The 27,625-nt window shown below is 38.8% G+C and overlaps 1 protein-coding gene across 1 annotated transcript in view; it reads right to left on the bottom strand.

Moving 5' to 3' along the window:
- Positions 1-16,442, bottom strand: part of LVRN (laeverin) — a 65,182-nt gene extending 48,740 nt beyond the window's left edge. The window contains exon 1 of the mRNA XM_012763703.3: positions 15,629-16,442. Coding sequence (XP_012619157.2) covers positions 15,629-16,326 — 698 coding nt within the window. The 5' untranslated portion in view covers positions 16,327-16,442. The remainder of the gene's footprint in view (positions 1-15,628) is intronic.
- Between the last annotated feature and the right edge of the window lie 11,183 nt (positions 16,443-27,625).

The following is a 27,625-nucleotide window of genomic DNA, read 5'->3' as shown; positions in this document are numbered from 1 at the left end:
GTTCCTTTCCCTTCTCTCCCTGCTTTGGGCCGCAGCAATCCTGTAAGGATATCCTGACCTCAGAAAATAGAAGCATTCACCCCCTCTCCTTCCTTCAGATCTCACTGAAACATGCTGTTATGCTGCCCATTAGGTCTGTGTTTAGAATGGTCAGCTGGCGAGGGAGTTAATTTGGGAAAATTTGCCTCCTAGGGGCTCAGTATTGCAGAGCCACTTTCCTGCCCTCTTGTCTACAAAGACAATTATGGACTCATCACTTCCTTGTGTTAGAAAATATCTTTGTGGTCAAGAACCACATGAAGTCCTTGGGGAATCAATCTACTACCGCACAAAAAAATATCTACTACACCTACTCAGTATATTGCATTCCAAATTATTTTATGATTTCCGTATGCCTATAGCTCCAGTTAATGAGTGCTAAATAGCACAGCTGGTCAAGGATTAAGTAAAAGTCTCAGGAAAAGTTGTCTCTCCCCTCAATATTTTTACACAATAACACACTCAGAAGTAAAAATATTTAGTAGAGCCAGATGTTACACCACTGGACTATGGTTCAAGGATTGGCTCATGAATAATGTTTGTTTATTGCTTGTGTAATAGGATCTGGAAGCTGAAGTTTCTACCAAGTAACAGAACATAATAGATATAAAATTCCAAAGAAAGGTGCCAAACCGTGTTATGAAGATTTTCAAAGTAAATGACCTTGAGAACCTTCTCAGCTAGATCAAGGTCGTAGAAGAAGGGTCAGGGAAGGGAGACAAAATAGATCAGAAGAGATATCTCTTGGTGGGTGGAGGGGGAGGGATGCACATTATTTTGCCAAGCCTTCCATGCTCTTAGGAAGTTGGGGGGAGGTGCCACCCTCCAACCCTGGGCTAGGAGGAGAAGATCCCTCAGAGAGCAAAAGTGTTTCCTGAGGCTGAGAGGCTTAGAAGCTCAACTCACTTTTGAGAAAGCTGAAACTGACAGTGTTGCCAGTGTCTAACTCCTACTAGGTGGGAGTCTAAAAGGCAAGAGAATGGCTGACTGCTTTGGAGGCACAGCCAGGACAGCACTGCTGCCTTGGGATTCATGGCAGTCCCGGGCAAGGGATCTCTGAGTGCTCCTTGGAAGAGCTGTGGGCCTTGAGACACAGAGTGAGCCAGTATGGGGACTGTCTCGGGTCCACCCAATAGAGCCACCTGGAGGGGGCTGAGGAGCTTGGAGATCCACTACTCTATGTCCAAGGGATGAGGAAGGAGTCACAGTGACCATGAGAACACAGAAATAAGGGAAGCATCCTGCAGGTGGAGGGGAATGGTAGGAGAAAACAGAAAAACTGTGAAGAGCCCTGGAAAATGACATCATCTTAAGCGGAAAAGGCATCTGCAAGGCCAGAGTTAAGACCAAATGACAAGAGTATCCGTTCAAGTAAGAAGTGTCCTATGTGTCACCCCTCCTTGTCACCCCCAGCCCCACTGGACTCTTCTGGGGTCAAAACAGCAGCCATCAAGAGGGTCAGGGAAGACTACAAATATGAGGTGGAGAAAGAAAAAGGACCACTGCCCCTACCTTACTGCACGCTTCCATCCTGAAGCCAGCAGAGAGCGGGGAAGTGAGGATGGAGGTAGGAGAGAGGGAGATTTAACAATAAATTAAGTATAAAGTTTTGAGTATTACACAGGCCTGGATTTTCTAATTTTTATATGTACTATGTTTGTGACTTAAACTATGGATCATCTGTCACCTAAGAATAAGCTGGAAATTATGGACTGCTGGAGTCTTCATGCAAGAGCAGGAAGGATTACCCACAGACTAGACTTCCCACTGTAAAAGGACATTGGGAAAAACAAAGTTGCCTTTTTACTGAATTATGAGGTGTACTTTTTCAATATGCTAGTTATACTCATTCTGAAAAGATACAGAATCTTAATCTTTGGTGAGCAAAACCGTCTCCCAGAGAGAACTGCTGAGCCACATGAAATATGTGAGTTTGACACCTCTGTAGGATAATGCAATGAGGTCTTCCCTCTGTGACTCCGATAACATCATGTGCCTGGTACTTGAGTCCCCTGACCTTGTTTTGAGACTTTTAAATTCTTTCCTAATATTGCTCAAATTTCTCTCTTGTGTGTCATACCTAAGCACCATGCCAGATTTCCTAGTATAAACAGCAAGTGCAAGGAAGTCTTTTTCAATTCTCTGTTCACTCCATCTATACCTGCACAAGTTGATTGATTTTGATCATGCCGCTTTTACCTTTGTTTGTCCCTCCAAAAGAACTTAATTTTACCAAACTCTTTCACATTTTTCTCCCTCGATCATTCTATTTTTGCTTCTCTAAATATCTTCCAATTCCTTCTTATCTTTCATAAAGGGGAATGACAGGATCAAAAATGCAAGAAGTGATTCCTACAGGAATCTTTTTTTTTTTTTTTTTTTTTTTGAGACAGAGTCTCACTTTGTTGCCCGGGCTAGAGTGAGTGCCGTGGCGTCAGCCTAGCTCACAGCAACCTCAAACTCCTGGGCTCGAGTGATCCTTCTGCCTCAGCCTCCCGGGTAGCTGGGACTACAGGCATGCGCCACCATGCCCGGCTAATTTTTATATATATATATCAGTTGGCCAATTAATTTCTTTCTATTTATAGTGGAGACGGGGTCTCGCTCAGGCTGGTTTTGAACTCCTGACCTTGAGCAATCCGCCCGCCTCGGCCTCCCAGAGTGCTAGGATTACAGGCGTGAGCCACCGCGCCCGGCCCCTACAGGAATCTTTGAACATGATGACCTTAGAGAGTCTCACCATCTTAATACACAGAGGTGAATGCTCACTCCCTGGGGATTTATACAACTGACCAAACAACTGAGCTGTGGCAGAGGACCAGAACCAGGGCTCCAGCTCTCAAGCCTGGGGTCCCTTCCAATGCACTGTCTGCTTTGAAATACATAATGTAATAAATACCAAAAGCAAGCTATGATGTCATGAAGTTGACCAAACATTAACTTTATAATGAATAGCATTTCCATATCTAGAGATGATGAGATTTATTCTGTTTTCCATGATGAGGGAATAGCATATAGAATTAGCCTTCTGCTGAAAATAACTAAAAATCATGACAAAATATACTAAACAACTATTTTCAGGCATTAGATAGCTGGAAGCACAGGACTATGACCCCCAAGAGAAGAGAAATAAAGAAGGAGAACTCACAGTCACCTGTCTCTCTGTCTGGAAGCAATTCCTAAACTTCAGTACAGGAAAGGGGAACTGAAACAGAGTCCAGTGGTCTCAGTGAGTTGAGAAGACAGACAGTAGAATTCAGGGAGGCCTAGACAGCTAGAATTTACAGAGTAGAGTATAAGGAAGAGGTAACTTTGCAAAGAAAGACCTCCAGAAATCTGCATAGGATTCCTCTAAAGTCTTTGGTCAAATATTAAGCTGTCCTTCATAAGGTCAGGAAAATAAAAGCTATCAGGGAAAGAATAAGTACTCAGGTAAGCTGAGCAATTCCTAGAGCTCACACAGTGCTAGGAGTCGTTTGAATTCCCTCAAACCAGAGTATTTAAAATGTCCAGAATATATGGATTATTCAACAGAGGGAGACCAGAAGAGGAATGCCTGAGAAGTGAGCCTAAAGTAGCCCTAAAGGTTGCTGTGGGGCTCAAAGAGTTTAAAAAACAAGGCTCAAGAGGACTGGACGAGGATGAAGAGAATCACCAAGTCACTTAAACTGCTATCCACAAAACTCCAGCATTCTTTAAGCAATATAACAAAATCCAGCACTTGATAACAAACAAATTTAAATATCAAGCACTCAGTAAAAAATGATAAAATGCCCAAATACTTGGAAATAAAATAGCACAGTTCTAAATAATTCATGAGTCAATGACAAAATTGAAATGGAACTTAGAAGGAATTTGAACTTAGTGAAAATGAAAAAACAAAATAACATCATCCGTGGCATGCCACTAAAGCAAGAGTTGTTGGGAAATTTATAGCACTAAATGCCTTTATTAGAAAAGAAGGATCTTAAATTAATGACCTTGTGTCAACCTTAGGAATACAAAAGAAGTAAATGAAATAAAGCCCAAAGTAAGAAGAAAGGAAGCAATAAAGATCAAAATATACATCACTGAAATAAGAAACAGGACAATAATAGAGAAAACCAATGAAGTCAAAAATTGGCTCTATAAGAAAATTAATAAACAGATAAATCTCTAAGCAGACTGATCAAACTTACTAAATATTAGAAGTAGAAGAAACCTGTGAGAGTTCCACCCTCTTAATTTGCATATGTAAAAGCTGAAGTAACTGATTAGATAATTAGTAAATGGTAGGGAGGTACCAGACCAGGGCTCCAACTCCCAAAGAAAGAAAACACAAATTACCAATATCAGGAATGAAAGAGGTTATGTCACTACAGAGTTTACAGATATTAAAAGAATCATAAGGAAATATTTGAACAACTTTGTACTTACAGATTTGATAGCTAGTTTAAATGAACAAGTTCCTTGAAAGACACAAACTACCAAAGCTTACTCATGAAGAAACAGATAACCTAAATCGCCCTATAGCTATTAAATAAATTTAACTTATAGTTAAAAAACATTCCACAAAGAATTTCCAGTCCTAGGTGGCTTCACTAGTGAAATTCCACCAGGCATTTAAGGAAGAAACAGTACCAGTTTTATACAAATTCTTTCTGAAAATTAAAGAAGAGGGAATATTTCTGAACTCATTCTTTGAAGCCAGTGTCCTCTGATACCAAAACCAGACAAAGACATTGTAAGATAACAAGTCAATATCTCTCATGAACAGAGTAAAAATTAGGAACAAAATTTCAGCAAATCAAATCTAACAAAATTTAAAAAGGCTAATGCATCAAGACCAAGTAGGACTTATTCTGGAAATTCAAGATGGTTTACCACTAGGAAAATCAATGTAATTTACATTAATCAACTAAAGAAGAAAAACCATATGATCATCTCAATAGATGCAGATTAAGCACTTGAAAAAAATCTGACATCCATTCCTGAGAAAAGGTCTCAGAAAATTAGAAATAGAAGGGAACTTCCTCAACCTAATAAAAGGAGTCTGCCAAAAAAAAAGAAAAAAGAAAAAAAAAACCTACAGGGAAAATCGTAATTAATGGTGCAAGACTGAATATTTTCACCCTGAAATAAGTGATGAGACTATAATTTCTGCACTTATTTATTCTATTCAACATTGTTCTAGAGGCTCTAAACATTGGAATAAGCCAAGAAAAAAGAATGAAAGGTATCTAAACCAATAAAGAAAAAGAAATAAAACTGTCTTTATTCATCACAGTATGATCACCTATGTTGAAAATGTAATGGAAAATTAAATTTTTTTCCAACAAAAACACTGCTAAAACTAAGAAGTGAGTTAAGTAAAGTTATAGCACACGCTCAACATGTTAATACAAAAATTAACTAGCAGCAATTAGAAATTAGAATTTTTAAAAATACCATTAACAATAGAGTCAAACAATATGAAATACTTAGGAATAAACCTGACAAAACTTGTGCACAGTGAAAACTATAAAACCTTGCTGAGAGTAATTAAAGAAGATCTAAATAAGTCGAGAGATATACCATGTTCATGGGTTGGAAGATTCAATATTTTTAGAATCTGAATTCTCCCCAAATTTTTCTGGAGTCAACACAATCTCAGCCAAAATTGCAGTAGCCTTTTTCTTACTTTTTTTGGTAGAAATTAATAAGCTAATTCTAAAATTCATATGAAAATGCAAAGGACCTAGAATAACTTAAATAAGCTTTTTCTATTGAAAAAGGACAAAGTTAAAGTTAATGGATAAATATTATCTGATTTGAAGACTTAATACAAAGCTACAGTAACCAAGACAGTATGGAATTGGCATAAAGATACACAAATAGATCAGTAGAACAGAATAGATAATCCAAAAATATATCCACATATATATGAAAGCTAATTTTTTTACAAAGATGCAAAGACAATTCAGTGGAAAAGAATATATTTTTCAACAAATGGTGGTGGGATTGTTCAATTTTCATATGTAAAAAAAAAAAAGAACTTCAATCCACACCTCACATCATATGCAAAAATTACCTCAAAATGGATCATTATAGCAGATTTAACTATAAAACCTAAAACTCAAAAACACCTAGAAGAAAGCATAGAAGAAAATTTGTATGCGCTTGGAATAGCCAATGTTTTCTTAGATACAACATCCAAAGTCTGATACATAAAAGGATAAACTGATAAATTGGACTTCATCAAAATGTAAAATTTCTGCTTTTTGAAAGACACTGTTAAGAGAATACAAAGACAATCCACAACTCAGAAAATATTTGCAAATCATATATTTGAAAAAGGACCCTCTCTAAATTAAACAATAAGAAAACAGATAACCCAAGGAAAAAAGTGGACTAAATATTTTAACAGACACTTTGCTAAGAAGATACATGGATTTCAAATAAGGATAGGAAATTATGCACAACATTAGTAGTCATTAAGAAAATACAAATTAAAACTGTAATGAAAGCCACTTATTAAAATGGCTAAAATGAAAAGGCCTGGCAATACCAAGTGTTGACCTGGATGTGGAATAACTAGTATCACCATACTAGTGATGGAAATTTTAAATGGTCAAACTCCTTGGAAAACAGATTTTCAGTTTCTTAAAAAATTAAACATTCACCTATCATATGTTCCAACCATTCCACTCCTACATATTTACTCAAGAAAAATGAATCCATACAAAGACTTGTACATGAATATTACTGGAAGCTTCATTTGTAATAAAAAGTGGAAACAACCCAAATATCTTGGCAATTTTTTTGGTTAAACAAATTGAATAAATAAATTGAATACTATCAGAAATAAAAAAGAATTAATACACACACACAAATGAATCTCAAAGCAATTCTACTGAGTGAAGAAGTCAGACATAAAAGAGTATATACTGTACAATTCCATTTATATAAAACACTAGAAAATGCAAATTAATCTATAGTTATGGAAAACAGATCCATGGTTACCTGGAGAGAAAGGTGTTAGGGTAGTGTAGAGAGGAAAGATGATAAAGACCACAAGAAACTTTTGGAGGTGCTGAATATTTTACTATCTTGATTGTAGCATATGCCAAAACTTATCAAGTTTTACACTTTATACTTGAATAAATCTGTTATTCAATTAATTACTGAAAATACAAAGATGCAAGAAAATGTGCACGATAACCTAAATAAAAAGAAGTCAATAGAAACAAAACCAAAATAACAGAGATGCTAAACTTAGCAGACAACAATATTAAAACAGTTATTATAAGTATGCCCAATATATTCAATGATATAATGAAAAACATGAACATAATGAGGAATGGCATGACAGATATAAGAATGCAGAAATGTTAAAGATAAAAATGTAACATCTTAAATGACAATTTCACTGGATGGGACTAAAAGCAAATTGAGCATTGCAGAAGAAAAAAAGTCAATTAAATTGAAGACAAAACAACAGGAACTATGCAAAATCAAACACACAAAGAAAAGAATACTAAAAAACAATAAAAGAAACTCAGTGACCTATTAGGTAAATATTAGGTAGCATAATAGGTAATTGAAGCCCCAGAATAAGAGGACAAAAATGTAGAGGACAAAAAAAAAGAAATTTAGATAATGGGTGAAAGTTTTTCCAAATTTGACAAAAACTATAAACCCACAGGTACAAGAAGCTCCATGAACCTCAAACAGGTTAAACCAATGTTGCCCATCCTGAAGCAAATCATAATCAAATTGCTAAAAACAAGTAATAAAGAGAAATTTAAAAGCAGTTAGAGAAAAAAAGAAAAGTACATATAGAGGAACAAAAATTAAAAGCCATAAACTGCAGAAACTATGTGATCCAAAAGACAATGAAATAACATATTTGAATTACTGAAATTAAAAACAACACAAACCAAATCTGCCAATCTAGAATACTATACCCAGCAAAATACCTTTCAAAAATGAATGAAGATATTAATAAAACTTTTTCAGACTAACAAAAGTTGAGAGAATTTACCACCAGTAGACCTGGTCTTAAAAGAAATATCTTAAAAAGTTCTTCAGGTAGAAGCAAAATAACGCAATATGGAAACTCAGATGTACACAAAGGAATAAAGAGCACATGAGAGTAAATAAAAAGGGCTTTTCTTTTGAAAAATTTACATAATAGTAATTGATAGTTTAAAGCAAAAGCAATAATAATACATTGTGGGATTTATATCTCATGTAGAAGTAAAATGTACAGTAACTATAGCATAAAAGATGGGAGAAAATGGAAGAACATAATTCTAAAATTCATACATTTTTGTGAAGTGGAATAATATCATTTGGCTATAGTCCGTGGTAAGTTAGGATTGCATATTGAAAACCCTAAAGCAATCCTCTCACCCATCTCCTATATATATAGCTAATTAGCCAAGAGTTAAGATTAAATGAAATATTAATAAAATAATCCCCAAAAGGCAAAAAAGAGAAAAAATAGAACAAAAAACAGATGGGACAATACACAAAAAATAACAAGATGGTAGATGTAAGCCAAATCAAATATAGTCTAAATACTCTTGATTAAAAGAGATTATCAGACTATATAAAAAGTAAGACCCAAGATCATGCTTTCAATAACAAAATTCACTTTTAATATCAAGACACATATCAATTAAAAGTGAAAAGATATAAAAAGATACACCATGTAAACACTAATCATCAGAAAGCTGAAACAGGAAAAAGGGGAGAAGACCACTTCTCTCAAAAAGTACTGTGTGTAGTTCAAGTAGGACTGGTACTTCTAACAGAGATCTTAACCTCAGATTTCTCAAGCAAAAGGAAGGCATTTCCTCTGTGTTAAACAAACCTTCTCAATCCAGTTATGCCAACAAGAAAAGGAAGTAACTCTAGTATTTTGTATTGTTTTAACATTGATTTTCATAGAAGTAGATACCATGCTTCTTACATGCATCCATACCTTATATAAGTCTTGCACACAGTGAATGAAGATGTGGATGCAAAAAAATTCATAACCAATAATGGCACTATATCACCTTATTGGAGGGATTCTCATGGCTCCTATTAATTCACTGGGATTAGTACTATAAACAAGGGTCCCTGGGAGGGCCAAGCTCATCTTCAAGAAGTACAAATGAAACGTGGTCCTCAAATAGTCTCAGAACTAGTATAACTCATTTTATCTGAAGGAGATAGTTCAGTAAGGGCTTCCTTAATTCTTAAAATGGTCAAAGATGACTTATAGTCATTCTGTAATCCAGGACCATTTGAATAATTAGTATTTACTTTTTTTTTTTTTAACTTTCCCAATATATCTGTTATCAGATGAATAAGCAACTCGTGACAAGCTGAGTACTGGCCTTTAGCATAGGAGTGCCCTCTGCAATGTGTTCCAGAGGCCAGGAGTAACTGCTACAAAGTATAGTTTCATAATGCAATGTTTTATGGAGTTCTTGGCAACAATTGTTTAGAAGAATTGGATGAATCAGAATGTTGTAATTCCAGTCATTTGTACTGGATAACTAATTTCTTCATATTCTGAAACTCATGTTATCACTGATGGTACAAAAAAATGCAAGTTTGGCAATTAAAGGTGATTCACTGTTATGCGTTTAAAACAGCCTTGTTCGGGGTATAGTCAATTCAAAATCCAAATTCCCTTTCAGCGCTAAATTATTTTCTTAGGACACAAGAATTAAGAGGCTTCCTTCCACATCCAAATGCCAATTGGGAAAGGAGAGAGAACGAGGAGACCCCTTGAAAGAAGAGGACTTCCTGAATTCACCAGACTGGGGTGACTGCATTTTCTGGACTGCTGCGATTTGTGAATCATTTCTTCATGATAGTCAAGGCTCAGTGGTTCCCACTGATGACGTGGCCCTCAGTGGCTCCTGCTCACATGGCCAGTCCTCTGAACCTGGCTGCGATTTCCTTCAGAACCATATCTTGGGTAACCACTTCTACAGCATTCACCACAACATAGTTACATTTTTTTTGAGACAGAGTCTCACTTTGTTGCCCAGGGGGCGTCAGCCTAGCTCACAGCCACCTCAAACTCCTGGACTCAAGCAATCCTTCTGCCTCAGCCTCTCAAATAGCTGGGACTACAGCCATATGCCACCATGCCCGGCTAATTTTTTTTATATATATTAGTTGACCAATTAGTTTTCTTTCTATTTATAGTAAAGACGGGGTCTCGCTCTTGCTCAGGCTGGTTTCAAACTCCTGACCTTGAGCAATCTGCCCACCTCCGCCTCCCAGAGTGCTAGGATTACAGGCGTGAGCCACCGTGCTAGGCCAACATAGTTACTTTGATTCTTGGCATGGTAGCCCTTCTATAGCTCTCCATTCAATATCCTCAGCCCATGTGGGAAATTCTAGATCCCCTTAGCCTCAAATGGATCACTGGTACCACCCGTATTATCTAGGGCCCACTCGCCTAACCCACTTCTATTCTACAAATTAGAAGCCACGCTGGCTGCAGAGGTAGGAGGTCACTGATCATAAAGGGAAGAACAAGTTTCCCTATGGAATTGCTTTGCCTGCATCTCTAAAGAGCAGGGTGCCTGGGAATTAACTGGGCCCCAGGACCAGTCCACCCTCAGTGTGGAGGGTACAAATGTGTCTGCTCCCTTGCTCTTAATAGGGACAATTCTTAGGTGCAGCTCACACTCTCCAGAATTTCTTTCAGGAGACTTTGTCATATCCCAGCTTGGCCTCCTTTCTTTGCCAGTCACAATTCCCCATTATCCACTTGGACTGTTCCTGGAGACACTCCCTAATAAATTACTTTATAGGAAAATGTGTTTGGTGGTCATACCCTGTCAGAAGGAGGAGGGTAGAAAGTAAAGACACTTGCTCTTTCCACTGTACTTTTCTCTCTCTTCTCTGCCTTCCCCCTTACATCGAAATGGCTGGCCACTCTCCCTTACTATATGGCAATTGCTCTTATCAAAAAGGGTGGGGACAGTAAGACCAGCTCAATATACTAACCTAAATCAATGTAACACACCATATTAGCAGGCTAAAGAAGAAAAATCACATGATCCTATCAATTGATGCAGAAAATTATTTGACAAAATTCAACACTCATTTCATGTAAAAAAAAACTCATATGAAAATATGAACAGAGCACAGCTTCCTCAACTTGATGAAGAACATATACAAAACCTGCAGCTAATGTCATACTTAATGATAAAAGGCTAAAAACTTTCCCTCTAAAATCAAGAGAAAAAAAGCAAGAATGTTCATTCTCATTGCTCGTGTTTAACATAGTGTTGGAAAATTTTAGCCTGCACAGTAAGACAGGAAAAGAAAATAAATGGAAAAAATAAAACTGTCTCTATTTGTAGATGACATGATGATCTGTGTAGACAATTCCAAAGAGTCTACAAAAACAAAAAACAAAAACCAAAACCTCTAGATCTAGTGAGTTCAGCAAGGGCACAGGATACAAGATCAACATACAAAACTCAGTATTTCTATATAGTAGCAACAGACATGTGAAAACCAAAATTAAAAATACAATACCACTTACAATTGCTCAAATAAAATTAAACAAGTGTAAATCTATTAAACAGTATATAGTACTCGTATATTAAAAATGATAAAATCTTAATGAAATAAATCAAAGATCTAAATAAATGGGCATTCCAGGTTCATAGATTGGAAGACTTAGCCTAGTAAAGGTGTCATTCTCCCTAAATTGATATAAAGGTTTATCAAAATTGCTATCAAAATCCCAACAAGATTTTTGGTACATATAGACAAAAATATTGTAAAATACATATAGAAAGGCAAAGGAACTAAAATAGTTAAAATAGTGCTTAAAAAGAAGACAACTGCAAGACATTTTATAGTACAGTAATCAAAACTATGTAGTATTGGCAGAAGAACAGACACACAGATTGATGGAACAGAATAGAGAACCCAGTAACAGCCCCACAGAAGTATGGACAATTGATTTTTGACAAAGGTACAAAAGCGATTCAATGGAGAGAGAATTGTCTTTTCAACAAATGGTGCTAGAACAATTAGATAGTCATAAGCAAAAAAAAAAAAAGAACCTTGACCCAAACATCACATCTTATATAAAAATTAACTTACAGTGGATCATTTACATATATTTACATGTAAAACATAAAAATATAAAGCTTTCAGAAGATAACACAGAAAATCTGCAGAACTTAGGGCTTGGTGAAGAGCTCTGAGACATAACACCAAAAGCATGGATCCATTTTTAAAGTGGATAAATTGGACTTCATCAAAATTAAAAACTTTTATTACTACACACCTATCAGGACAGCTAAAATAAAAAATAGTGACAATAGCAAATAGTGGCCAGGATGCAGAGAAACTCTATCACTCCTACATTGCTGGTAGGAGTATAAAATAGTACAGTCACTTTGGGAAATAGTTTGGCAGTTTCTTAAAAAACTAAATATACAATTACCACATAACCCAGCAATTTCACCTGTGGGCATTTATCCCACAGAAATAAAAACTATGTTCTCACAAAAACCTGTACACAATTACTCACAGAAGCTTTATTCGTAATAGGCAAAAACTGGAAACAACCACAACATCCCTCAAGAGTGAACGACTAAACTAACTGTAGTACATCCGCACCGTGGAACAGCACTCAGCAATAAAAAGAATCAAACTGTCGATCCACACAACTTGGATGGATCCCAAGGGTGTTATGCCAAGTGAGAAAAGCTGACATCTGAAGGTCACATACGGTATAACTCCACTTATATAAAATTCTCCAAATGACAAAATTATAGAGATTGAGGACAGATTAGTGGTTGCCAAGGATCCGGGGACGGTGGGGGAGCGCTGGGAGGGGGTATAAAGCAGAAGTATGAGGGTCATCTCTGAGGTGATGGAACAGCTGTGTACCTTGATTTTGGTAGTGGTTACACAAATCTACCCATGTGATAAAACATAAAAAAAAAAAAACCATATACACACATAGTAAGAATGTCAGATTCCCGCTTTTGATATTGTACCGTAATTACATAAGATATAACCATTTGAGGAAACCGGGCGAAGGTACCCAGGACCTTTCTATACACTATTTTTGCAACTATGGATGAATCCATAATTATTTCAAAATAAAAAATTAGAAAATACTGATTGTGGGCATCAGAATTACCTGGCACAATTGTTAAAACATGTAAGTTTCTGAACCCCTTTCTACATTCACTGGTCTAGAATTATTTTTGCTTTTTTAAAATTTTTAACTGTGGTAAAATACACATAAAATTTGCCACTTTATCCATTTTTAAGTGTATATTTCAGTAGTGTTAGGTACTCACATTGTTGTCAACCAACCTCCAGAATGCTTTTCTTCTTGCAAAACTAAAATATACACCCATGAAACAAAAACTCCCCACTCTTCCAGCCCCTGGCTTCTCCCCACACCTGGGAATCCTCTTCTTAGACTCATCTCCACCAGGAACTTGGCAGGTTCCATGTTTAGATAACAAGGAGGCTGCTCCTAACAATGATAATCTGACCTAACCACAGCTGCCACCACTGCCCAGGCTGTGTGACAGTCACTGTGCACCCCCTTTCTCATCTCATTTTCACAATACTTTAAAAGTTGGCAGTTATTATGTCCATTCCATGAATGAGGCAACAGATTCAGAGAGGTTAAACTATTCATTCAATTCACACAGCTCCAGTGCCAACTCAGGCCTGCTGGGTTCCCTGAATCAGCCATATCACAAGCCATCACTCTGTCCAGGTTCTTTGTGACCTTAGCTTGAAGTTTAACCACAGGTGTCTTTTCCTTGTAGTTTCAGAACAGAGACCCAGAGGGACAACTTCCTGGTAACAACTCTCCCAAAACTTCACAGTTCTGGAGCTCTACCTTGGACTTTATTAGGTTCTCTGCCAAGGACTTCATTAAGATTTCTTCCGAAAATATGGTTTGCAGTTAATGCTAGACTGGTGGCACAACAGAAAAAAATGGAAAGGTGTTTTCCTTTCCTGTGTTTGCTAGTTTGCCTGGGCGGGCCATAGCCCCACTAAGACAGGAAGAAGGGAAAGATGAGTGAACAAATGAAGATTTATTGACAGAAAAAACCACTGTCAGATAAGTATGCAAAGAGTTTCCTTGCACCCTGGACTACACACAGTAATTTCAAAAGGCTCCAGGGGCACCTGAGTTGGATAACATGTCATCTGAATGAGAAAGTTTCAAAACTATTTTTCAAGCATTTTTGAAAGAGGAAACCAAGCACACAGCCCCTAAAAACAGAAGTTATATATTACATATCCACTAAGGTAGCTCATTCAACTTATTTTAAAACCCTTAAAAATTTCAAACTAGTGCAGGAGATGGTTTAGAGGGTAATTTAGTGGGTTTCTTTCCAGCAGAGAACATCTGAGAACATTTTCTCTAATAAGAAAGGGCAAAGTACATGCAGTTGTGTAAACCGCAAAAGCGCCACCAGTGTGCGAATGAAGAAAGAGATTGCTGGTTTGAAAAAAAATAACTTTTTGTTATTTTTTTTTGTTGTTGTTGTTCCACTGAAGACATTTCCCCTGCGTTCGCCAGAGGACGACAGAGTGGTCGCAAAGGGTGGAAAGAGGCAATTCTTGTGCAGGGATAGAAAATATTCCGTGTGGGAGACATCATCTCAAATGAGTGTAAAAAGAGCATATGGACATTACACGGGCTTTCAAACTCAAAGGGGAGGTCTCCTATCATCGCTTTTATTATTATTTTTTTCCATCAGAACAATCTCAAAAGTGCTGGGCTCTGCAGAGCCTGACGAAGAGCCCAGAGTGGGCAGGGGACTCGCTGTCGCCAGCAAAACTAGGTGCGGTACCCAGGCGGGGGAGTGGGGTGGGGTGGGGTGGGGGAAGGAGGACATGAATTAAAGGCGATTCCAAAGTTTTGGAGAACCTTAGTAAAAATCAAAAGGTATGGGAACAAACAGCCCCAAGGCGGGTACATTTGTTGTAAGAGCCGAAGTTACCGGGTGCCTGGAAAGAGCGAGAGCTGAGGGCAGGGACGCGCACGGAGGGGCAAAGAGCAGAAGCCAAAAGGGTCCCTTGGCCTGGCGCTTCTCCAACCTTAACGCCTGCGAATCACCTTAAAATCTTGTTAAAACGCCGACTTTGGTCGCCTTGGAGCGGAGTCTGAGAGCCTGAGTTTCGAACAAGCTCCCATTACAGCTGCCGCCAGTCCAAGGACCCACCTCTGAGTGGCCAGGGATTTGTTCAAAGGGTGAACAATTCCCGGCTAGAGAAGAAAGGGGCTTTCTGAAGAAAACAATAAACTTCTGGGGTTGAAGCAACCTCAAGATGAGCAGCGATAAAAACAAACTGGACGGGCAGGGAGAGGACCGAACACTGGCCAGAGGAAGGGTCGTGGTCTGGAAGCCCTTACTCTGAGCAGGGTCTCAGGACGACAGGGTTGGGAGGCGCCTGCCCCCGGCTCGGAAGAAAGCGTCAGGGGCGGGGTGGGCTGGGGGCCCTTTGCCGAGGGCGGGAGACGCACACCTGGACAGGTCGGCAGCTGCACGCGCAGCCCGCGCCGGGACGCGGGGGCGGGGACGGAGGCGACCCGGGGCCGGCCAGCCCTTACCTGCGCTCGCCCTGGTCGGTGTAGACGTTGAGGAAGAGCCCCTCCCTAGTGTCCCGAAACGCCAGGCCCGAGAAGCTGAGCTGAAGCTCGTAGCGGCTACCAGGCTGCAGGGCCTCGCCAAGCTCCAGCACCATGTACTGCATGTCCAGCGCGAACCACACGTCGTCCACGGGCACGCTGCCCACGGCGGCGTCCCCGGCGCCTGGAGACAGGGGACCCCGCACCTCGGCGCGCTCGCAGTCCAGGAAAAGGCTGTGCAGCAGCAACCGCGCGGTGGCCTCGGCGCAGCGCACCGTGATGTTCACGCGGCCAGTGAAGTGCAACGACGACCCGGGCAGCTCGTCGGGCCTCAGCCGGGGCCATAGCTCCAGCTCGTAGTGCAGCGGCACCAGCCAGGACGGCAGGCGCAGTTGGTCCCAGGGCCCCGGGGGTCGCCAGTCGCCCGCGGAGGTCGTCGCCGACGGCTCGCGTGCGGAGCCGGGTTTCGGGGTCGCCGGCGGCTCCTCCTGACTGCTGGGAGTGGGGGTCGCGGCGTCCGGGACCCGGAGGCCACGTAGCTTCGACGGCGGGACGCCCGCGCAGTGGCCGTACAGGGCGGCGAGCACGGCCAGCGCCACCAGGAGGGTGGCTGCCAGCCCGGCCAGCAGCAGGGCCACCGCGCGGCTCACGTAGAAGCCCGAGCTGGAAGTGGGTCTCATGGAGGGGCTGACGGTGGGGCGGGGCGAGGCGGAAGCTCGGAGACAGAGGCAGGGCTCTGATCCCTGGGTGATGGGACCCTCGCCCCTCTTCTCCTGTACTGTCCCTCCTCCTCCTCCTCCTCCTCCTCCTCCTCGAGGAGCCTGGGAGGACGGGGAGGCAGGAGAGAGCGGTTGGGACCATGGCTCCCCCCTCCCAGCTAATCAGATCCAGGTCCCTGCCCACCCACGCCCGCCCCCGCTAGAGCCGGGGAGGAGGCGGACCCGGCGCCGGGCGCGCGCCCCTTGGGGTTCGACGCGAAAGACCGCGCAGAAGTGGCCTCTGGGGGCGGCGCGGGAGGGGCCGTGGGCCCGACGGGGACATTTGAATTACTGGGATTTGCCGTGGTGTGCCCCGGCACGGTTGCCAGTGTAGGGACAGGTACCGAGCACCGTCATCTCCTGGACCGCAGCGCTGAGCTACCGGCGACACACCTGCTCGACAGCCGCCCGGGGCCTCGCGTGCTAGGGAGTGCGGTGAGGGCTTGAGGACCGCGACATTCGGGGACGCGCTGTAGAGCGACCCTGCGAGGGGCGGCCGTACGGTCAGAACAGACTTCTGGAGCCAAATCTGTGGCCCTAAATTCGCCTCCTGAATTCGCCCCGGGATGCACGCGGCCCCTGGCAGGATGGAAGCAAGGTCGGGAGCACCCGCCTCTCCCGAGTTTAGGGAGCCGGGCTGGAGGAAGGGGCGACAAAGCGCTAGGGGATTGTGGCGTCTGCCCGCGGTCTCCCCAGTGACGAGGCTGGGAAGACCGCTTCACCCCAGGAAGGAGCCCAGCGGGCAGCCTGCACGTAGCAGGCATTGCAGCTGCTGGGGTCGGGCTTTGCAGCCCCGGATCTGGGTCTGTTCTCCGCACCCGCGCCGGGGGAAAGGGGATGCCTACTTTCAGAACCGGTTCGTTTCCAGCAAAGAGAGGGGGAAAAAAAAAAACAAAACAGTCCAGCGACCAGTGTTTCCACTCAGAAACCTCGGGGCTGGAACTGGTTTCCCAGGCGGTGCCCCAGCCGGTGAGGTCTTTGGCATGTCGGGCATCTGTTTGCTATTTAGCGGGCGCGCCGGGCGAGTTCTTGGCGGCGCACGGGGCCCTGGTCTGCACGCACGCACGCGAGGGAGTCGGCAGCCCGGTTGCAAACGTCGGGAGGCGCTGGGGAGGAGGGCGGGGAAGGTGAAGATCCGGTTTCAGGCTGAAGATTTATTTTTGCGTATCCCGTCTTTAGAGTCCCGAGAAGACTGAGAAAATAATTTTCCTGTGGCAGCCATAAAACAGTCTTTGCTTTCCTGCTTGGACTGTATCTCTCTTCCAATAAGGAAACCCTTTACCTGAGTTCAGATTCAGGGTAGACCCGCAGTGATTCTCCTGGGAAATGCGCGCTTCCTTGCTCCTGGAAGTGAAATTAATCACATTAACAACAACAAAACCCTCTGGAACAAGAACAGGGCGGGGGAAGGAGATTTAACGTGAAGCTCATTGCAGGTGGTTATGCTGTAATTTGTGGACCAGTCTCCTAATTGCAGGTTGGATTTACTTTCCTCAGAAATGGAACAATAGTATTTAATTATTTAAAAATAATTAAGATCACATGCATCACTCTCAGAAGATCCTGGGTACAGCTGAGGGAGAAGTAGCTGTTTCTATTTCTATGTACCTACCACAGGTTGTGCTGTCAGAATTGTGAGCTGCCGGGCTAACAGAGGCCTCAGGGTTCAGGTCATTGTCAGATTGACATTGTGACAGAGAAGGAGCTAACCAACTAATTACTGGCCTGACCACCCCTGGGAGACTGGCTTCTTGAAAGCTTTTGAAGGATTCCAGACTTCCAAAGAAAGTTAAAAAAGAAGTCAGTAACAGGATTACTTCAAACACATTAGAGGTGTTCTTCCACTCAATTAAGTATAAGAAACCACTGAAAAGTACAAATGTGGGCTCAAGTACTTAATTCCACTTCTGTAATATTATTAAATAAATAGAGATTGGCTCCTACACAAAAAGTTTCAAAGTAATAAAATCATCACACCAAATGATTCAGCAATTTAAACATCTTATTAAGAAGGAAAACATTTCTGATAAATTATTAATGTCACTCAAAAGAAGTTGCAAAATAGCATACTGGCTGGGTCAGGGTTATGATAACAATAAAAAAGGAACTGGAAAAGTATTATATGAAATATTTGACATCTCAATGAAAAAGTAGTTCTGGAATATAGATCAGTTTCCAGGAAAACATTCATTAGAAAATTTTTTAATGAGCTGCTCAGAAAATCTTTTTATTCACATAAACTAAAGCAGTGATTCTCAACTGGGTGTGATTTTTGTGCCCACCCTCCTATTTGACACATGCTACCCACGTGAAACTTCAGCTTTGTATCTTGTATAGCTGTTCTCTTTTGCTGTTCATGTTTATGCTTTTCCATGGCTATTATTTTTCCATCTTTTATTTCTTGGCACTTATTATGAAACCTTATAATATTTCATTATATCTCTTGGACCACATGACTTAATTGTTCTTTTCTTTTTCTCATTTATTTTGAAATTTTAATTTTTTTCAGTGGATAATATATTCATAAGCTTTAAAAATCAAAACTATGAAAATCTATATGTTGACATATCTTGCTTCTACCACTTCCATAGTTAACAATTTTTAATAGTTTTTTTGTGCATCCTTTCATTGTTTCATCATGCAAATTAAGCACAAACAAGTGTATACTTTTGTATTTCTCCTCTTTCTTACCAAAAAAAAGTATACTATATTGCAGTTCTGCAACTGCATTTTCATTTAATAATATATCCTGGATATCTTTCCATGTCAGTCCACAGATATATTCCATATACTTTGATACAGCTGCATAATATTTTTAAATTTTTACATTGATGGACATTTAGGGTGATTACAAATCTTGGCTTTTGTGAATAGCACTGCAATAAACATGGGAGTGCAGGTATCTTTTCCATATAGTGAATTCTCTTCTTTTGGATATATCTAGCAGTGGGATTGCAGGGCCATATGATAGTTCTATTTTTAGTTTTTTGAGGAACCACCCTACCGTTCTTCATAGTAATTGCACTAATTTACATTCCAGCCAATCATGTACGAGGGTTCTGCTTTCTCCACATCTTCCCCAGCATTTGTTTTTGCTTGTCTTTTTCACAAAAGCCATTTTAACTAGGGTCAGATGATGTCTCACTGTAGTTTTGATTTGCATTTCTCTGATGACTAATGATATTGAGCATTTTTTCATATACTTATCAACTATTTGTATGTCTACTTTTGAGAAATATATATTCAGATCCTTTGGCAATTTTTAAATCAGATTGATTTTTTTTTAGAGCTCATTATATATTTTAGTTATTAATCCCTGGTCAGATGGGTGGTTTGCAAATATTTTCTCCTATTCTGTAGGTTGTCTTTTCACTTTGTTGATTGTTTCCTTTCCTGTGCAAATCTTTTTAGTTTGACATGATCTCATTTGTCCAATTCTGCTTTGGTTGCCTGTGCTTTGGGTATATAACTCAAGAAGTTCTTACCCAGGCCAATGTCCTGAAGCATTTCCCCAAAGTTTTCTTTTAGTAGTTTCATAGTTTGAGGTATTAGACTTAAGACTTTAATCCATTTTGATCTTATTTTTGTATAGGGTAAGAGATAAGGGTCTAGTTTCATTCTTCTGCATATGGTTATCCAGTTTTGCCAGCACCACTTATTGAAGAGACTGTCCTTTCCCCACTGGATGTTCTTGGCAACTTTGTTGAAGATAAGTTCATTATAGCTGTGTGGATTTGTTTCTGGGTTCTCTATTCTGTTCCATTGGTCTATGTGTCTGTTTTTATACCACTACCATACTGATTTGGTTACTACTGTTCTGTAGTATAATTTGAAGTCAGGTCATGTGATTCCTTCACTTTTGCTCTTTTTACTCGGAGTGGCTTTGGTTAGTTTGGTTTTTTTGTGTTTCCATATAAATTTTAGGATTTTTTTTCTATTTCTATGAAGAATGTAATTGGTATTTTGATGGGGAGTGCAAAATCAATATGTAGATTGCTTTTGGTGGTATGGACATTTTTAACAATATTGATTCTTGCAATCCATGAACATGAGAATATCTTTCCTTTTTGTGCCTACTTCAATTCCCGTCATCAGTGTTTTATAGTTTTCATTATAGAGATCTTTCACTTCTTTGGTTAAGTTTATTTCTAGGTATTTTATTTTATTTTATTTTATTTTATTTATAAGTGGGATTACTTTCTTGGTTTCTTTTTCAGGTTGTTTATTGTTGGCATGTAGAAATGCTACTGATGTTTTTTTATGTTGACTTTGTATCCTGCAACTTTACTGAATTTATCAGTGCTAATGTTGTTTTTTTTTTTTTAGGACTCTTTATTTAGATTTCTCTAGATATAAGATCATATTGTCTACAAACAAGTATAATTTGACTTCTTCCTTTTCAATTTGAATTCCCTTTATTTCTTTCTCTTGTCTGATTGCTTTAGCTAGAACTTCCAGTACTCTTTTGAATAACAGTGGTAAAAATGGGCATTCTTGTCTTGTTCCAGATCTTAGAGGAAAGGCTTTCAATTTTTCTCCATTCAACATGATGCTAGTTGTGAGTCTGTCATATAAGGCTTTTATTGTGTTGAGGTAACTTCCTTCTATTCCCAGTTTTTTTGGAAGTTTTTATCATGAAAGGATGTTGAATTTTATCAAATGCTTTTTCAGCATCAATTGAAATGATCCTATATGGTATTTGTCCTTTGTTTTGATGATATGATGTATCACACTGATTGATTTGCATATGTTGAATCATCCTTGCATCCCTAGGTAAATCCCAATTGATGATGATGAATAATCTTTTTAATGTGCTGTATTCATTTTGCTAGTATTTTGTGGAGGATTTTTGCATCTATGTTGATCAGAGATAATTGGCCTATAGTTTTCTTTTTTATTGTGTCTCTGTCTGGCTTTGGTATCAGGGTGATACAGACCACATAGAATGAGTTTGGGAGTATCCCTCCACCTCCATTTTTTGGGGGATAGTTTAAGTAGGATTGCTATTAGTTTTTCTTTGACTGCTTGGTAGAATTCAGTGGTGAAGCCATCAGGTCCTGGGCTTTTCTTTGATGGGAAACTTTTAGTTACCACTTCTATCTCATTACTAATTATTGATTTATTGAGGTTTTATATTTTTTTTCTTGGTTCAATCTTGGTAGGTTGTATGTATATAGGAATTTATCCATTTCTTCTAGGTTTTCTAATTTATTGCCACTTAATTGCTCATATAGTAGTCTTTAATGATCCTAGAATTTCTGCAGTATCAGTTGTAATATGTCCTTTTTCATCTCTGATTTTATTTGAGTCTTCTCTCTTTTTTTTTCTTAGTCTGGCTAAAGAGGCATCAATTTTGTTTATCTTTTACTTTCATTGATCTTTTATATTTATTTTTGTTTCTATTTCATTTATTTCCATTCTGATCTTTATTCTTTTTCTACTTTGGGGTAGGTTTGTTTTTCTAGTTCTTTGAGATACATCAATAGGTTGTTTATTTGAAGCTTTTCTACTTTTTTGATGTAGGCATTTATTGCTATAAACTTTCCTCTAATTACTTCTTGTGCCTTATATGTTTTGATATGTTGTGTTTTGTTTTAATTTGTTTCAAGAAATCTTTAAATTTCCTTCTCAATCTCTCCATTGACCAACTGGCCATTCAAGAGCATATTGTGTTAATTTCCATGTATTTATATAGTTTCCAATGTTCCTCTTGTTACTGATTTTTAGTTTTATTACATTGTGTTCAGAGAAAATACTTGATATGATTTCAGTGTTTTGGAATTTTTTAAGACTTGTTTTGTGGCATAACATATGGTCTATCCTTGAGAGTGATCCATGAGCTAAGGAGAAGAATGTGTATTCTGCAGCTGTTGGATGAAATGTTCTATAAATATCTATCAGGTCCACTTGGTCTATAATGTAGACTAAATCTAATGTTTCTTTGTTGACTTTCTGTCTGGACAATCAATCCAATGATCAAAATGGAGTACTGAGGTCTCCAGTGATTATTTTTAGGGGGTCTATCTCTCTCTTTAGCTCTGATAATATTTGCTTTATGTATCTAGTTGCTCCAGTGTTGGGTGCATATATATATTTAGAATTATTATAACTTCTTGCTGAATTGATCCCTTTATCATTATATAATGACCTTCTTTGTCTCTTTTAATAGTTTTTGCCTTGAAATCTATTTTATCTGATAGAAATATAGCTACTTCTGCTCTATGTATCTTTATAGGTGAAATGGGTTTCTTGAAGAAAACATATTATTGGGTATTTTTATAATCCAGTCAGCCACTCTATTGATTGGAGAGTTTAGTCCATTTGCATTCAATGCTACTATTGATTGGTAAGGAATTATTATTGCCATGCTGTTATTTGTTTTCTGGTTGTTTGTGGTCCCCTATTTCTTTTTTCCTTTGTTCCTGTCTTTCTTTGTTAGAAGTGATTTTCTCTGGTAGTATCTTTCATTTTCTTGCTTTTTATTTTTTGTGTATCTGTTGTAGGTTTTTTGATTTGAGATTATTATGAGGCTTGAAAAAAATATTGTACAACCAATTATTTTAAACATATGACAACTGTCCTTACAAACAATCAAAGAGAAATCTAACAGAAATTCTATATTTCACCTCCATACCTCACCTTGATTTTTAATTTTTGTTGTTTCCATTTATATCTTGTTATACTATCACGTTTTTCAAACCAATAACTTTGGTTGCAAACCATCAGTAAAAAAATCCAATCCTAGTGGTCTCCCAGGAGCATTTCAGACCTTAATCACCACATCATAAATTGGCCAAGAGTAAAAAACCATATATCCAGAAGTAAGGCATAATAATGATCACTAAAAATTCTTTCCTCCATAGAATAACATCAGCAAAGTTGTCAGAATTAACTATTTCAAAACTCTAGAAATGCACCAAAGGCTTGTAGCAATTCACGGAGTGTTTATTCAAGAAAAACAGACAAATATACATAAAAAATGAGCTTTGTGGCATTTTAAATTGCTGTATTCTCATCTCCCTCTTTCCAGATCCACAATAGTAGTCTTAAAAATCAACAACCTGCTATCATCATGCAAACCAGCAGCCTGGCAACCACTGAAAGGCAAAGTAAGATGTTTGTGCCCCTTCAAAAACTCATTCTCAGAGAATTGTCATTATTTGAACTATTTTATAATTCCCTGTAAGACTTCACTTGTAAGGATTTCTTTTTATATGTGACCCAATGTGAACATTCACCCAATGTGAATTCACCCAATGTGAACAGCTTTTCTTCAGGATTCTTGGTTGAAAACAACCAGAGGCAATTGTTTAACATTAAAACTGCCTGAGGTGGGCAAATAATTTGGGCAAATAATAAACTCATTAAAAAGCTTAAAAGGAAAAGCTCAGGAATGAGATATCCATAGGGAGCTTTGAAAAGCTCCAAAATATTTCTAAAATGCTAGAAGGCCATACACATGTGTAGAGCTATACATGTGACCAGGGCTCTATACATGCCCAGGAAAGACCTGAGAAGTCCCTAAGCTCTCACTTCTAGCTAATCTTGAGGCACTGCTTGAACTGGATGTGAAGGCTAAGGCAGAGTTGTCAACTGCCTGGCTGAGTGTTGAAGAGATGCCTCAACACACAGAGAGATCCCTTTCTCAAAGACTGGGAAATGTTTTGGTTCTAGATATTTAAGGAAATCTGTCTAATCATTAGTTGACTACTAAGCTAACTGAGCAAGGACATCAGTGGCCAACACAACAAAGAACACAAACTTTATTGGGGAGGAAAAAATGACAACAACAAAAAACCCTGGAGAGGGAAGAGAATCTAATTTTCAGAGTAGTCACATTATTTAAAATGTCACATTTCCAACAAAGAAAGTATGAGACATGCAAAGAAACAAGAAAGTATTCCCATAAACAGGAAAAAAGCAGTCAATAGACAGTCTCCTTGAGGAATTTCAGGTATTGGACAAAAACTAAAGACTTTAAATTAGCTATTTTAAACATGTTAAAAAAAAAACTAAAGGAAACTATGTCTAAAGAATTAAAGATTAGCATAAGAATAATATTTCATTAAATATAGAATATCAATAAAGAGATACATATTATATAAACAGAATCAATGGAAATTCTGGAGTTGAAAGTACATTAACTGAAATGAAAAATTCACCAAATGGGCTCAATAGTAGGTTTAATCAGGAAGAAGAAAGAAACAATGAAATTGAAGATAGGTCAAATGAGATTATCCAGTCTGAGGAACAGAAAGAAATCTATGAGATACCATCAAGCAGTTCAACATACACACTATGGGAGTTCCAGAAGGAAAAGAAAGAGAGAAAAAGATAGATTATTTGCAGACATAATGGCCAAAATTTTCCCAAATCTGGTGCAAAATATGAACCTACAAATCTAAGAAGCCAAACATACTTGAAGTGGGATAAACTCAAAGAGGCCCAAACCAAGACACATTATAATCAAACTGTGACTAGCCAAATACAAGGAGAGAATCTTGAAAACAGTAAGAGAGAAGTGATTTGTTACATACAAAGGATTCTTAATAAGACTATCAGCTGATTTCTCATCAGAAACATTGGAAACTAGAAGGCAAAGGGTTGATATAGTCAAAGTGCTGAAAGAAAAATCCTATCCCCTGAAAATTCTATGTCCAGCAAAGATATCCTTCAAAAATGAAGGAAAAATTAAGACATTCTCAGCTAAACAAAAGGTGAAGGAATTTGTTATCACTACATCTGACCTGTAAGAAATGCTAAAGGCAGTTCTTTAGATTAAAATGAAAGGACACTAGATAGGAACTCAAAGCCATATGAAGATATAAAGATTTATCTTTTGTAAAGATAAATATGTGGGAAATTCTGAAAGGTAATATTTTTACAATTTTAGTTTATAACTCCACTTTTGATTTTGTATGTGATTGAAAAAAACAAGTCCATAAAAACAATTATTAATTTATGTTATTGGACACATGAAGTATAAAGATGTAATCTATAACATCAATAACAGAAGGGGGCAGAGATCTATAGGAACAGAGACTCTGTATTTGCTATTGCAATTAAATTGGTATAAATGTAAATTGGATTATCATAACTTTAAAATGTTAAATGTAATCCCCATGGTAACCACAAAGAAAATATCTATAGAAGAGTCACATAAAGAAATGAGAAGAGAAACCCCCAAAAAGAAAAGATGGCTTCACCAGTGAATTTTACCAAACATTTAAAGAAGAACTAAAACCAAACCTTTTAAAAGTCTTCCAAAATATTGAAGAGGAGGGAACACTGCATAATTCATTCTATGAAGCCGGCATTGCTCTGATCACAAAGCCAGATAAAGACATCACAAGAAAATTACAGACCAGTATCCTTATGAACATAGATGTAAAAGTCCTCAACAAATGTTAGCAAATCAAATCCAATAGTAGATTAAAAGGATTATGCATCATTATCAAGTGGGATTTATCCCAAGAATGCAAGGGTGGTTCAATATAAAACAAAAAATCAATCTATGTAACATGTCATATTAATAGACCAAAGGAAAAAAACTACATGATCATCTCACTTGATGCAGAAAAGGTGTTTAACAGATCCAACTCTTTCGTAATAAAAACCAAGAAAAGTAGAATCAGAAGGAAAATTCCTCAACATGACAAAACATATTTATGAAAAACCTACAGCTAACATTATATTTAGTGGTGAAAGACTGAAACTAAGGAATAGGACAAAACAGAAAGTAGAGGGCACATGTTTTCTTTTAGAGAAATGAAGCAGATGTTGCTGCATGTGTCTTTTTTGTTTATACTCCAATAGTAAAGAAACCATATGGCCAAATCTAGTTCTAAGGAAGGCTAGCTGTGTCTCTAAAATTCCATGGGGAGTTCCTATTACTAAAAGGAGGAAGGAAAGAATAGACATTGGAAGATAATTAGCAGTCTTTGCCATACTTCACAAAAGCAGTTTAAGACAGTCATTCTTTACTCAGTATTTAAAGAAAATACTTAGTCAGAGAAAGCTACCACAAAACTAAACCTCAACAATGATACTGTGTACTGCCAAATATTATTTTGATCTAAGCATGCACAGAAAGCACTCTATGCAGCTGTCACACAGTTTATGAGCCATAAGAAAGCAATGAAGTTCACCCAAAATATGAGGTCAGACCTTCCCTCTGCACATTCAGTTCTCCAATGTTTGCTCTAAAATTACCACTCAGCTCCACTTCCCGTGCTCTGAAGAGGCAGGGGTTTCACTGAGCGCTGCTCTAATTGGCATCACTGAGCCTGCTCAGGGCTAGAAGACCCTTCCTTAGTCAGCATCAAGTGAATCTTTAGCATTTGTGTAAATCAGGATCACTATACGAAAGCAAAACTGGGAGAGTTCTGCAGTTCTGGTGGAGAACTGAAAAGCAGGTTAAGAGTTGGATAATTTAATTTCCCTTCCTGGTTTTTATCACTTCCTCACTAAGGAGCTTTTCCATGGACTGATAGTACCAGAATAAGATCAAGAATATTAAAAAGGCTTTTGTTTATTCCCATCGGTGGCCAAAGAGAAACTCGCAGGTGACAAAGACTAAAATCAGCAGAGTTTTCATAAAGGTCTGTTTTTCCCACCATAGCAGCTTTTTGTAAAAGAGATTGACATTTTGGGCTAATTATTCTCAGTTCCCCACAACCTAATTCAATCTTTCCCTTGTGTTCTGCTCTGGGGAGCTGAGCTCTTCTAATTGCAACAGCCAGGTTCTCTTGACCTCTGTCTCCGGCTGGGTCTGGCTAATAGGAGCCACCAGGAGATCCAAAGACAGAAAAAAGAGAGAGGTTGAGTTATGGTGAGAGATGCTGTGATTCTGGAAAGAGCTTGGCTGGTTTTTGGCCACAACTCCCTCTGAGTGGCTCTCTGCCATGGCCCTAGCTTTCTCCAGGCTCTGCTCATACCATTTCCTCTCGCCCCTTCAGGTCTAAGTGTGCTAATTACTTCTCATTCTTGCTAATCTCTAGATGTCTAATAATTCTTTATATCCTTAATCCTGTCTATATATCCAGAAACAACGCCCTTATTACATTCTCTTCAGTTCACCCATGAGTGTGCCATTCATTTTCTGTTGGGTCCTGATATAATAGTTTTATCAAAAATTGTTCCAGAAAATAGGCTCTCAAAATGTGACTATGGGATTGGGCAGCTCACATGTTTGAAGAGCACATGACTGTTCTCCCTGCTG

Source organism: Microcebus murinus, chromosome 11, assembly GCF_040939455.1.
Source record: "Microcebus murinus isolate Inina chromosome 11, M.murinus_Inina_mat1.0, whole genome shotgun sequence".
Classification (NCBI taxonomy): domain Eukaryota; kingdom Metazoa; phylum Chordata; class Mammalia; order Primates; family Cheirogaleidae; genus Microcebus; species Microcebus murinus.
This window is presented reverse-complemented; position numbering and strand designations above follow the sequence as displayed.